General features: G+C 33.2%; 1 protein-coding gene across 1 annotated transcript in view; it reads right to left on the bottom strand.

Annotated features, from left to right (window-relative positions):
* The window catches only part of GABRA1 (gamma-aminobutyric acid type A receptor subunit alpha1), a 67,318-nt gene extending 57,377 nt beyond the window's left edge, over positions 1-9,941 (bottom strand). Inside the window, exons 1-2 of the mRNA XM_072630899.1 lie at positions 9,868-9,941; positions 6,716-6,828 (exon numbers count right to left, since the gene is read on the bottom strand). Coding sequence (XP_072487000.1) covers positions 6,716-6,828; positions 9,868-9,941 — 187 coding nt within the window. The remainder of the gene's footprint in view (positions 1-6,715; positions 6,829-9,867) is intronic.
* Positions 9,942-12,792: the final 2,851 nt, after the last annotated feature.

Genomic DNA, 12,792 nt, shown 5'->3' with positions numbered 1-12,792 from the left:
CCAAGAACTGGAAATCAAGGGGATGCCCATCAGTGGGGAATGCTTGAACAAGTAGTGGTATATGAATGTAATGGAATACTATTGTGGTATAAGAAACGATCAGGAAGACCTCAGAGAGTCCTTGAAAGACTTACATGACCTGATGCTGAGCAAAAGGAGCAGAACCAGGAGAACTCTGTACATAGCAACAACCACGGTGTGTGAGGATATTTTCTGGTAGACTTAAAACTTCACTGCAATGCTAGGACTTAAAAAATTCCCAATGATCTCTTAAGGCAAAATGCCTTCTATATCCAGAGAAAGAACTATGAAATTCAGTCACAGAATATAGTAGATCATTTTCTTTTGTATTATGTTTTGGTTTGTTTTATGATTTCTCCCATTCATTTTAGTTCTATGCAACATGACTAAGGTGAAAATGTATTTAATAGGAATGCATGAGCAGAACCTATATAAAATTGTACCCTGTCTCAGGAAGGAGGGAGGAGGGAGGGGAAAAAATCTAAGTTATATGGAAGTGATTCTAGAACACTGAAAACAAATAAAATTATAAAAAGAGAAATAAAGTAAGTGATTTGTAACTCAAACTAGTAGTAGGTTATCTATAGCATAGATGTTTCACAGACAAAAATCTAACAAATGCAAATATTTGAACATGCTGCTCCAGAAAGTTGTACATCTCCCTGCCCACTAGAAATCTTCAAGCAAAGACTGCATGACAGTTTGTTGGGTATGTCATAGAGTAGTCCTTCACCAGACAAAGTTTGTATTCATTGGCTCTTAAGGTTCCTTCCAAACCGGACTTTCTGTGCTTCTGAGAAATCTCAATGAACACTCCTCATTATTTCATCTCTTCATATTCTTTTCCTCTGTCCCTCACCTGCTTCCTTCATTATTTTTCTTTTACTCCATTGCTTTCCATTCCTTTCTCTCTTTTCTCATTACCCTTTTCTTTTCCTGTTCTCCAATATCTCTTTTTATATATTAATATTCTTTCCTTCATGTTATTACCACCTACCCCTTCTATATCTTTCTTCTATGCTGATTATGCCTTAAACTACAACTTAAGTCACACTCAAGGTTGTTCACTCTGGATCTCATTTGTAGGTTGTATATTTATTGATCCCGTTGATATAAAACGTTACACAGATAGGTATAGATTGAACAATAACACTCTAATAGAAGTCTAACATTTAATTTTCACCTATATTTCCAAGTTTTAAATAAAGGCTTATTCTTTTTCTAAGGAAATGGTTTGCTTCTGCTTCTCATTTTATAACCAAATGTTGACATAAGAAGTCAATATTTTGTTCTTATTCTTTTCTTGAATAAAAGAGATTAAATTTCTACAATCTCTTTAGCTAATTCTTGTTGTTAAAATTTTATTTGAGACTTTAAAAAGTTAGCTGGGTTACCAAAGGCTATGCTAAGAACAATATTGATAAAGTCAGAAAAAAATAACACAACAAAAATTCTCACTGTTACTCTAAGTTCAGTCTTTGCAAATCAAAGTTGCCACCTTTTCATAAAATTATTTTATTAGTTTGCTCAAATAAGTGATATGTCATAAGTTTCTTTTTTAATGGAACTAAGGCATAAAACAGAAGGATCATGTTATCTGTACTTAGGACTGGGAAAGCTTCTGAAAGTAGGTATTGATGAATGTGTCTAGTAATAACTCAAATTTCAATTATTTTTTCTTTCTTGAACCCTTCCTAGAATGTCTTGTTTGTGATAATAACTGATATCTGTACATCTCTTAGGATTTAAAAGTATAAAAAGTGTGACTTATTTTCATATTTTGCATTAGATATGAGAGATTTGGGTTCATATCCTATCCGTGACACAACTTGTTACCCTTAAAAAATAAATGATCCCTCCCCTCTCAGACTCTGTATTCTAATATCCATGAAAGTATACTATCAATTCATTTAAACTTTAATCCTGTTAAGTAATCACTGTGTTCAAGATATTAAGCTTTGTTCTGGGTTATCAAATTCAAAACCAAAACAATGCTTGACTTTAAGGAACTTAAATTCTACTGGAAAGACTATGGCATCCATACAGGTAAATACAATGCAAGGTAGAAAATGGTGACAACAAAGCCTAGGGCCAAAGATTTTTATGAATAACTAATAAGGGAGATAATACTGTTGGCTGAGTGGGGGAGGGATCAGGGAAGACCATATGGAACACTATATTGAGCTAAGACATTATAAGGCACAGAGGAGAGGGTTGGTATAATTTCAGTGAAAGACTAGCAGCCTAAGTGGCATGGTATTAGACTTGGAGTAAAGAAGATATGAAATTAAATTCTTCTTCATTCTTACACATTTTCCCTTGCTCTATGATCCTATGGCACTTGTAAGGTATCCTTTCTCCTCCTTACCTGTGACATTCCATTTTCCAGTTTCCAGTCATTTTTAATGACTTCTGCCTCCTGGATTCCCTGTCTTTCATTCTCAGCTAAAATCTCACCTTCTGTGAGAAGCCTTTCCTGATCACCTTTAAGGTTGGTACTTTCTCTTTGAGATTACCTCCAAATGATCTATGTCATTTATTAAACGTTTGTTGTTGACTTGTGCTGACTAGCTCTTTGACCCTGGTAGAGGCATTTTCCCTCTAAGTCACATTTTTCTCATCATCAGTAAAATAAATAAATACAAACAATAGCATGGCTCACAGGTTGTGAAGATAAAATAAAGAAACATATTAAAGTGTTTTGTAAAGTGTGATCCATCCATCCATCTATCCATCCATCCATCTATTCATCTATCCATCTATCTACCTACCTAATTTTAGCTGAAATAGCATCCAGCATCATTGTCAGTCTAGATCTACACTTGCCTTAATTAATAATCATTACTTAATTCTTACTCCATGTAATTTTTATGTTTGGTGAATATTCTTCGTTCTGGTGCATGTTGAAATTGATTTCATCATAAATGATAATAAATGATTTCCCCTACCTGTCACTAGAATTAGATATTAATATATGATAAAGTTGACTACAGAAGGAAACTATTACATAAATTCACAGTATTATAATGATTATCTACTTCCATTGATTCTCATTGTGATGTTTCAGCACATATGCAGCTGACTCTAGCTTGCTTGAGGTTATACCAGTATTTGGTATGTTCTACCAAGCTAGGGAGGATTTGGATATGGGCATAGAAACTTACCTTGTCTCTTATGTGAAGACTAACCTAGTTGTTTTCTCACTAAGAGGATCACCCCTCAGAATAGGACTGAGTCATATGTTTTTTGCTTTTTGCAAGGAAGATAGTGTGGCACCTACAGTGCCTCTGGAGTTGGGAAAACTAGTCTACAAACTTGCATATGATAATTACTCCCTGGGTCATCACTTAATCTTCTCGGTCTTCAGTCTACTCAAATACAATATGAGGGGTTTGGATTACATAGTCTTTGGAGTTCTTGCCATCTCTAGATCTGTCATCCAGTGGGCTCTACTAAGGACTAATGAATGAAATAAGAAGTGAAGTGTTACTATATATTAATATGGCAATGCTAACTTAAAGGGAAAAAAACTGAAACATTTAACATTTTTGATTTCAAGGTATAAGATTGTTGATGTTGGAAATTTTTATAAATTTCAGCTTCCTAGAAATAAATGGCTTTGTATACATTGAATGCCCTGATAGGCCCCAAACTCAAATATCATATATAGTAAACACTGGCTGAAATATATACTCTCAAAGAGATATAAAAAAAACAAGGTTAGTTGACATTAAAGCTTTCTCTATGACTCAAATTTTTCAATTTTAATAGCAACCACTTAATAGCAACCTTTTATGTGGCCCATTTTATATGGAAAAGTGGCTAAAATTTTGACTTTTCTTTCTAATGAGTTTTTCACAAATGCCCATATGCAATGCTTTCCTCAAAATGAAGGTTTTGAAGTCATGTTTAACAAGGAAGACAGGATCCATTGTTATTTTTCATCAAGTTCTTGCTTTTCATCCTATTCTACCACATGATTCATAAAAGGAAAACATTGGTTTAGATATTTTCTCTGTGTTTAATAAACTATTCCTTCTGTTCTATAAGAGTCTGTCCCAATTTTCTTTACTATGCTTAAACTGTTTAGTTAAAAGTCCACTGTCCCTCTTGGTTATGTGTAAGGAAGTTATTTCTTTGAAAGGGTCTCCTCTTACTCTATTCACTTGGAAATGATTTATGTAGGTCATTTCTTTACTTTTGCAAACCCCAAAACAAGTCCCTACCATAGACAGTCATGAATTTAATGGATCAATCAAGCAATTATGAAGACAATATATTGTCTCTAAAGGAAATTTAAATAAAAATATATTTGTAAATCATTTGTAAATTATTTATAAGCAACATAATTTTGCCATCTTAAGCACAATATGGTCACCCACTATTTTTGAAAATAATAAAGGGTATATAATAGTGATGTTAGCAAGTTAAGATTATTAAAATCTGTCAAATGTTTAAGGTTTTAGAAAACAAAATCTTCTACACTTCCATCTTTAAAAGTATTCTATATTTTTTAAACTTAACACTCAGTGGGAAATGTATATAAATTCTATAAATGATATTAATAGAATAACTTGTAAAATACTAGAAAACTTTTCTTTAATTATATCAGGGGCCAAAATGACTTCCATTGTTTTCAATTTGTCACACATTCCAAGATTTGAAGAAAAATGCTGTAGATGGGGTGAGGATAAGCCACATATTAGACATGAAGATTAATGAAGGAATCTCATTGACTTCCATATATCAGGTTTAAAGATATCTCTTTTGCATATTAAAGTAGCATATTGACTACTTATTCTTGTAACTACACCTTGTCTGTACAGTCCTTGACTCGTGCATTATAAGACCTTATTTCATAGCAAATTATTACTGAGATACATTAATGAAGCCCTAATGAATATTTATTTTGGAGCCAATCCAAATGTTTACATGAAAGCAGATAAAACTCTGACACTGTCTCTAATTTTTTCATTCTTTTGTATGTGGATTTAAATTTAAATTGGCAATTATTTCTATTACAGACTGAAAAAGAATACTTAGCTGAATTCTAAAAGCAGTGTAACTTAATTAAAATGTGAAACACGCACTTTAGAGAATGAATCTTTGAATCTGATAGGAAAAGACAACTCATGAGGTTTTTGACATATTCTTGACTTGTGGCTTTGACAAGGTAGTCCCTTCAGGCCTTCTAAAATCATAATGGCAGTTGGCAGCCATCACAACAGTCCCATAACACTCTCACCTGACTCAACTCGTCCAAAAAATAAGGAAACTTCAGGTGACAACATCAAGTTCAGCATTAAAATCAAAATCAGATCCTTAAGTATCTGAAAGTAGCACTGAGCCACCTGAGATTTGCCATCTTTCCATCAGTATTTAAAAAGAATGCTGGCTATTTCATGGAATGGCCTAAGAACTTGGATCATACATTGTAATCCCAAATGTAATTATGATTTCTTTTGTATGGAACACATACATTAATATTTCAAGGATCCCTAATTCCATATCTTTCATTACGAGCTCATTTATCCAAAAGCTACACTCTCTGTGTGCTAATGAATCATCATTATGAATATGAAACCCTTTAGTTAAGGCAATGTATCAGTTGGTGGTCCATGTTTTGTTGATAAGCCATCTCAAATTTAGTTAGACTTCTCAAGATAGCAAGTACACCACCACCCTGCATCTACTCAAGACATTTCTAATTTGATAGGAACTGTTAGAACTATATGCTGCTGGTTTTGAACATTCCATTTATTTAACCCAACCTGTTTTAACCTTTTTGTCATATTTTGTTTTGCCTAAAATATAAAATTCTTAAAAATGTTCATGTGATGTGCTTCATGATTTTTGTCATAATCTTCATAATAGCATCATAGATTGAGAACTAGAACACACTTCAGAAAACCTGTTTATTTTAAAATGGAGAAACTTGGGTTAAGAGAGAGTAACTGGCTTGTCCAAGGCCAAACAGGTAAGAAGCAGCAAGGTTAGAATTTGGGCCCAGGTGTTCCGACTCCAAATCTAGCACCTCTCCCTTGGTGAACATAACCAATTCAATTCTCTGATCTCACACCTAACCATTAAGCAGGAAAATCTAATTATATTCTAACATTTCCAAAGGGATTAAAAGAACAAAGTTCAACATATTTGCAAAGAAGACTGTCTTCACTGTTCTATTCTCTTTCAGAAAACATCCTGTGAGATTCTAAATGATAGATTAATATATGTTATTTCAAAATCTACCTGTGAATAAATGGACCTATATATGTCTTATTCAAATTAAGCATTGCCATAGCAATGCTTGATGAAGCACTGATGGTCTTCATAATATTCTCATGCAGCATGATAGAAGAATTTAACATTTGTCCTTCCCTGAACAAGGGAAGACATCTATATATGAAAAACAATGTTTTTCATGAATGCCAAAAATAAAATTCTTAAATATGTTATGTTTCTCAGATCATTAGGAAATATTTTTATCTGTAGGTCTCTCAACAAATACATTTCATATTTCTTAGCTAACTTGTTGCAAAATATTTAATTAGCATGGGGCATTTTTTTATAAAAGACTTTTCACTACATTAGATTTTAAGTACTTTTATGATTTTTAGAGTCTACAGGGAGATAATTATTTAAATTAAAAGCTTAATCATAATGTATGAAATAGTATTAAAACATTATCACAAACCTCCCAATCCTGGCCTCAGGCGGTTATCATAACCATCTAGGAGTCGATCCAGAATCCTTGTAAATACAGTGGTATTGTCTTTAATTTCATCTTGTAATGAAGTTTGCCCAGAACTGGAAACACAAAATAAAGACAAATACAAATTCCTTCCAACAAAATATTCATACATTCTTCTAAATCAAGCAATTCCCAAATCAACTATCTCATTTTTTTTCTAGTGAATCTTCTGCAAATCTAGAGATATTCTTTTTTTTGCCTCATTTGAAAAATATTACTTCTTTGAAAGTTATAGTCAATATGTGTCTTTATGTAAATGAAAGGAAAACCATTTAAAGCTCCCTTAGTAATCTGAGTAATATACTCTAGGCATTTGAGCAGTTTTCCTAGTTGAAGTTCTTTTGTTGCTGTTGTTGTTCATTTATATCACAGAATAAGAATATGCCTTAGAGATCATTTAATAAAATTAAGTCTTTTATAGGTAAGGAAAGAGAGTCATATGAAGGTAAATTCCTTGAGGTATTATAGACAATTAGTAGCCCAGCCAAGGCTAGAAGTAAGGTTTCCCCTTTAGTCCAATTCTCCTTTCATTGCATTAGATTTGGACAGTACATTATCCAGAATTTGCTGACTACAAACATATTGCCTCTCAGGTTAATTATCTCAGCATCTTGAAGCTCAACTTCCTTGCCTTCTGTGAACTTGATATAATCTATTTCTTTGAACTAAACAACCTATAGTATTATTTAATTGTGTTTGATATAATGAATAATGTGACTCAGAATTAAACTTTTACAAGTGAGGTCCCCCTTCTAGGAAATTTGAAGTGATTCCACTAAATAGAAGAATTTAAATCTGTTTATTATAGCTAGCTCAAACAATATGAATGTAATGGTTTGATCAAAATATGTTATTAATAGATTCTTGATATGATTTTTTAAGAATGTACTGGGCCTCATTTTTCTCTGCTTGTATTGGATTTTCAAACACTAATAATTGAATAAATAAGTGAAACTACATATTCAGAGTTTTTCTGGATGGACCAAAATGATATTACCAAAATATCATTTCAGAAGAAAACACTGATACATGGGAATGTAATTGTTTGTTAGTGCAAAAGCCAACTTATTAAGATCACTTTAATCCATTTGATAAAACTAAAGAATTTCAATGATTTTAAATATATTAAAAATCTCAATAATTAAATGGCTTCCAATATATATTTCTCTAAAATAAAAGATTTAATTTTGTATTTTGTTTGTGCCCTCAATATTTGTTTTTAACTTTCTAACCCAGTTTTTCAATGAGTCGTGCATTTTCGTGACCTCTACTTGGCAGATGACGGCAGGAATGCAGAAGCAAGTCTCCTGATGAAATTTCTTATAAAACTCAATGTCACTAAACCAAATGCTATGCATGTATCATTCCAAGGTTATCTGAAGGTCATACAGAGAAAACAGGAAGTAAAATTCCAGTACATCTTAGGTTGTCAGAAATATATGAGTAATCATGAAAAAAATGGATAGAGAGGAAGAGGGGAATACAATGAAATTGGATGGCAAGGCAAGTCAAATCTATGCAATTAATATCATATCTGGGACATCATCCATTTACCAGTACCTGCATTTTTTCATTGCTTTTATAGCTGTTTCCAAATATAAGATATATTGCTGTAACTTGCATGGATTAAGAGGACATAACTATTTTCACCCTAAAACACTTTGTCCAGCATAGTAGGATATCAGTATTAAATGAGTCTTTATCACAGCGTGCTTGCTTGCTTTTGAGTAAAGAGGACCATCTCTTTTAGTCTAGTGGGAACAGAGGGTTTTTTTTTTTTAAATACGATTTGTTAATTTAATCTTCTATTTCCAGCACTCCTGTTTTACTAAAACATTGAAACAACTGTCCAGAACATGGAAAGATGACAAAGAGCAAAATCATTTATTTTGTATTAACTGAGTGTATATTTTGAAAGGAAAAGTCAGTTACTGTATGTGACTGTGGTTTCATACTAAACCACCATATAATAAAACACTGTACACTAACTCCATCTACAGGTCATTACAATAGTGACACCACATAATTTTTCAAAAAGCAATGAATTACATTTAAATCTTTCAATTAGTTATATCTTATTGTTATCCATATTCTCCATGTATCATTTAAATATCCTTCACCTTGAATGGCAGCAAGACAGAAAGGGGAAAAACTTATTAACATAAATTCTCCTATGAAGTTCATAAGTTTGAAACTTGTTAAATTTATTTGCTTCAAATCATAGTTTGAATAAACATGTTTTCTTTTATTATCTTTTGATATTTGTATTTTCTTTATGCCTAATTTATCCTTCTGAATAGTAATGGTGAGTTAGGTTTGCATGGTTTTTAAATCTAAACAGTTGCTTCAAAAATAGTCGGTTCATGAAGTGTTACTAAAAATATATTCTCTGTTATTAAATTTCTAAATTTATTACTGATGGATTTTTATTTTTGCTTTGATTACAATTATATCTTTCAATATGTTTCTGTCACAACCAATTGTATCTCATAATCATCACTCATTAATTCAAAGGTTACATTTTAATAAATATGTTTAAAGATTTGCAAAAAAAATTAAAAATAATAAATCATTCAATGTATATTTAGCCAGGAAAAGCATAGTTTTTATATATAAACTACATTGTCATGTTTTATAAAATCTAGAGTCAAACCTGAGGTATTATTTAGGAAGTATTGTGTGCCTGAATACATGTACACCTATGTCTAATATATAGTGCTATTAATTCACGGGACATAGTAGATGAACCTGAAATTGGGAAGTTTGTTATTGTTGTTGTACTCTATAAATTAGGAAATAGCATGTTATCAGCAGATTCTATTCAGCAAAGAAAAGTTCAATTCTAAAATTTAATACTATATATCTATATTCTTTGTTGAAGGGTTTTAAAGCATAATCTAATTAGCATGCTATGCTAAGAAGTAGCATTATTCTTTCAGGCTACTCTTCTTTAGACTTAGCTGGGATTTGACTCCAATTAACTTTCCTGAATTTCCTTAGAAGTGCTTCCATTCAGGCAAAATTTACTTCACCCTGTTTGGAAAAATGAAAGGTTATAAAAATATTCATGCAATTTTAAAATAAAGTCTCCTCACCTTTTTCCAGCAAGTGCATTCAGAAGGAGTGTCCAGGCCCAAAGATATTCAGAAAGACCCAATTTCCTCTTCATCTTAGATTTTCCTAGCTAAAAAGTAAAATAAGTAGATATCAACATCCCTTTCAGGAAAAGTCTGTTTATAGCCACTAGGGCTGAGGCCATTTACATGAATTCTTTCAAGTCAGGAAATGACCTCAACAGTGATATGACACCTCATTGGAACAATACAAACATGGCCTCATCATTTTCTACTATTTCTTTCATTTCTCCATTGAGAAATAAATCTGTATCTTTACTCTCTTTGTAAAAATACAAACATTTAGATAATTTCTGATGGTACTTTCTCAACTTGAGAACTGTCTTTGGGGACTTGACTTTTCAACCTTCCCCATATGAAGAAAATCATCCTCTTGCCACTTTTTTTTTTTGTTTATAGTCTAAAAACTTGGTCACCTCTAAATTAAGTTTTCAAGAAATTACTGTGCAATAACTTTTAAAACTATTTGTCATATCCCAGAGAGTGTATTACTGTAGAAGTTAATAGAAAGTTTGTTCTTTTTTAGTGCTTGTATTTCACCTTTGTATTCTGTATCTACCTTTATATCAGAGCTGACCATGCTTATCTTTCTTTATCTTTTGAAACGTACTTGTTTGTACATAAGAATAATGATGGAATTCTTCTCCTTATTATTTCCTATTCAGTATGCAACTAACACTTCCATGAGGCTAAAGGACATACTTTATAATCCAACCATGTGCTGATTACACATACATACAAACACACTGACACTTCATAGCCCCATTTCTTTTTTCTTTCTTTCTTTTTTTTTTTTTTTTGCTGTGCTGCCTGCTCAGAAATGTTTTCTTATTTAAAAATATATTTTCAGATGGAAGCTAGCAGTACATTGTTTTCGCCATGATTTTATAAAAGATATTTCCCTTTTAGATAAAATGCATCTATCACTAATTGTTAGATTTTGATGTTGTGGATTCTTAGGAGAAATGGTAGGGAGGTTTTAGTAATATAAACTTTGAATGTATTCATGGCTTCACTTTTCAAATCCAGTTCAATATCTGGTTACTGAATTGATTTCTACAGTTTTGCAAGCACTTTAATTAAAACATTCAGAAATGTAAATGCAGATTTGCATCTCTTAGCAGTTGAGAAAATTAATGAATTACAACCAATACATTAAAGCACCTTATAAATTAAGCACTCTACAGCTTAACATGGTGTGCCTCTAAAATAAATCCACACCAATTCATTTCACACTCAGGGACTATTTTAATCAATTATAAAAACAGTTATGATCAGACATGTGAGCAATAAAACATAATGCACTTTGAGTAAAGTGATCTAAAGATAAGAAATGGCAAGCCATCAATAGATCTAGGCTGATTTCATATTTGGCTTTGAAAAAGATGAGTTAAATATGACAAGAAAGAAACAACAAAAAATTTTTGCATTCAAGTTGAACAAACATAATGCACCTTCCAGTAAAGCAGCAGCATATGAATAAAATAATACAATTTCTGTTACTGAACTCAACTGATTTTTTAAAAATATTTTTGTTTTGTTTTTTGTTTAAGCATCCTAAAAGATTACCTAGCCATTGGGCTCCTGGTCTTTGGCTTCCTTTAATATTTTTTAAAAGAGAAAAACAATCCCAAAAGAATATTACAGTTGCTGAAGAAGTAAAGTTTCTTGCAGCATGAAAAGAGAAATGCAAACATTCCAATTTACAAAAGAACCCCAGGCTACTTTCTTCTCTACATGCCCCCCTTTTCCCAACACACACACACACACACACACAAACACACACACACACACACACACACACAGGCACACACACCAATCTATAGGCTTAAATCATATATTCTTGAGTTTATCAAACGCAAAATAAGAAAGGCTTCCGCACGCATTTTGGCAGCATCCACTGGAAAAAGGAGAAAGATCATTTAATGCATTTTGGTGCCAGATTAAAAGAGTGCCTTTACCCAAAGCTTACATTGAAACATGTTTTGTTTCCCATCATTGCAACTTTGGACCATATTCCTCTCACCCCCACCTTTGCAAAATACACCAAAACAAGTCTTATTTTCCCCCTCCTCTTCCAAGAATAAATTCCAAGTTAAAATCTACCCAAACCGGGGAGATGGTAGGGGGAGAGTAGCGGGTGACCCAGCGATTGCTCAGGTTTTCATCCTTTTTTTCCCCAAATCTTTTCTACCTGCTGTGGAAACGGGCTCTTCGCATTCTCCCTCTCCCTCTCTCTTCCCCCTGTAGCTTCCTGATCTCTCAGGCTTGAAAAACCCACGTTCAAAGGTCTGCTCGCTGTCCTGAAGCAGCACTTACCTCCGGCCCCCTCCAGGCACTGGATCTCAGAAGATGCGGGCGGGGGGCGGGGTGGGGGGAGGTTGGGAAGGGAGGGTGGAAAGTCTGCCAGAGAAAATCGCCAAGAAATCGGAGCTGGTAAGAGTAAGGGATGGCTGAGGGACTGGAACTGAGTGTTGTCCCTGGCTCTGCCTCTCACTCATACACTCTGAGGCATCATGGACTCTTCCGTACTTCAATGTTGAAGATTTCACACCCAAATTTCTTCCCAATATTCGGTCTGCAGATATACAACAAAAGATTTCTCTTTACCAAGACAGTAGTAATACGTCCCAGGGTAAACCGGATGTGAAATAGGCAGTGACTTCATGCCAGAGAGATTTTATTTTAGAAAGGAAGGTGGTACCAGTCTCTCCATCTAGAGACCAATCCGCCCATTTTTTTATATGCAGCACAATTTAACTTGCACTGCTCTCTCCCTAATCCCCCTCGCTCTAGCTGCAGCTCAAATCCTTCTACAATCTGCAGCAAGCTTTTTTTTTGAGGGGGAGGGGATGGGGGAACTTGAGAGATTACATTTGAAAGCAT

Source organism: Notamacropus eugenii, chromosome 1 (assembly GCF_028372415.1).
Source record: "Notamacropus eugenii isolate mMacEug1 chromosome 1, mMacEug1.pri_v2, whole genome shotgun sequence".
Classification (NCBI taxonomy): Eukaryota; Metazoa; Chordata; class Mammalia; order Diprotodontia; family Macropodidae; genus Notamacropus; species Notamacropus eugenii.
This window is presented reverse-complemented; position numbering and strand designations above follow the sequence as displayed.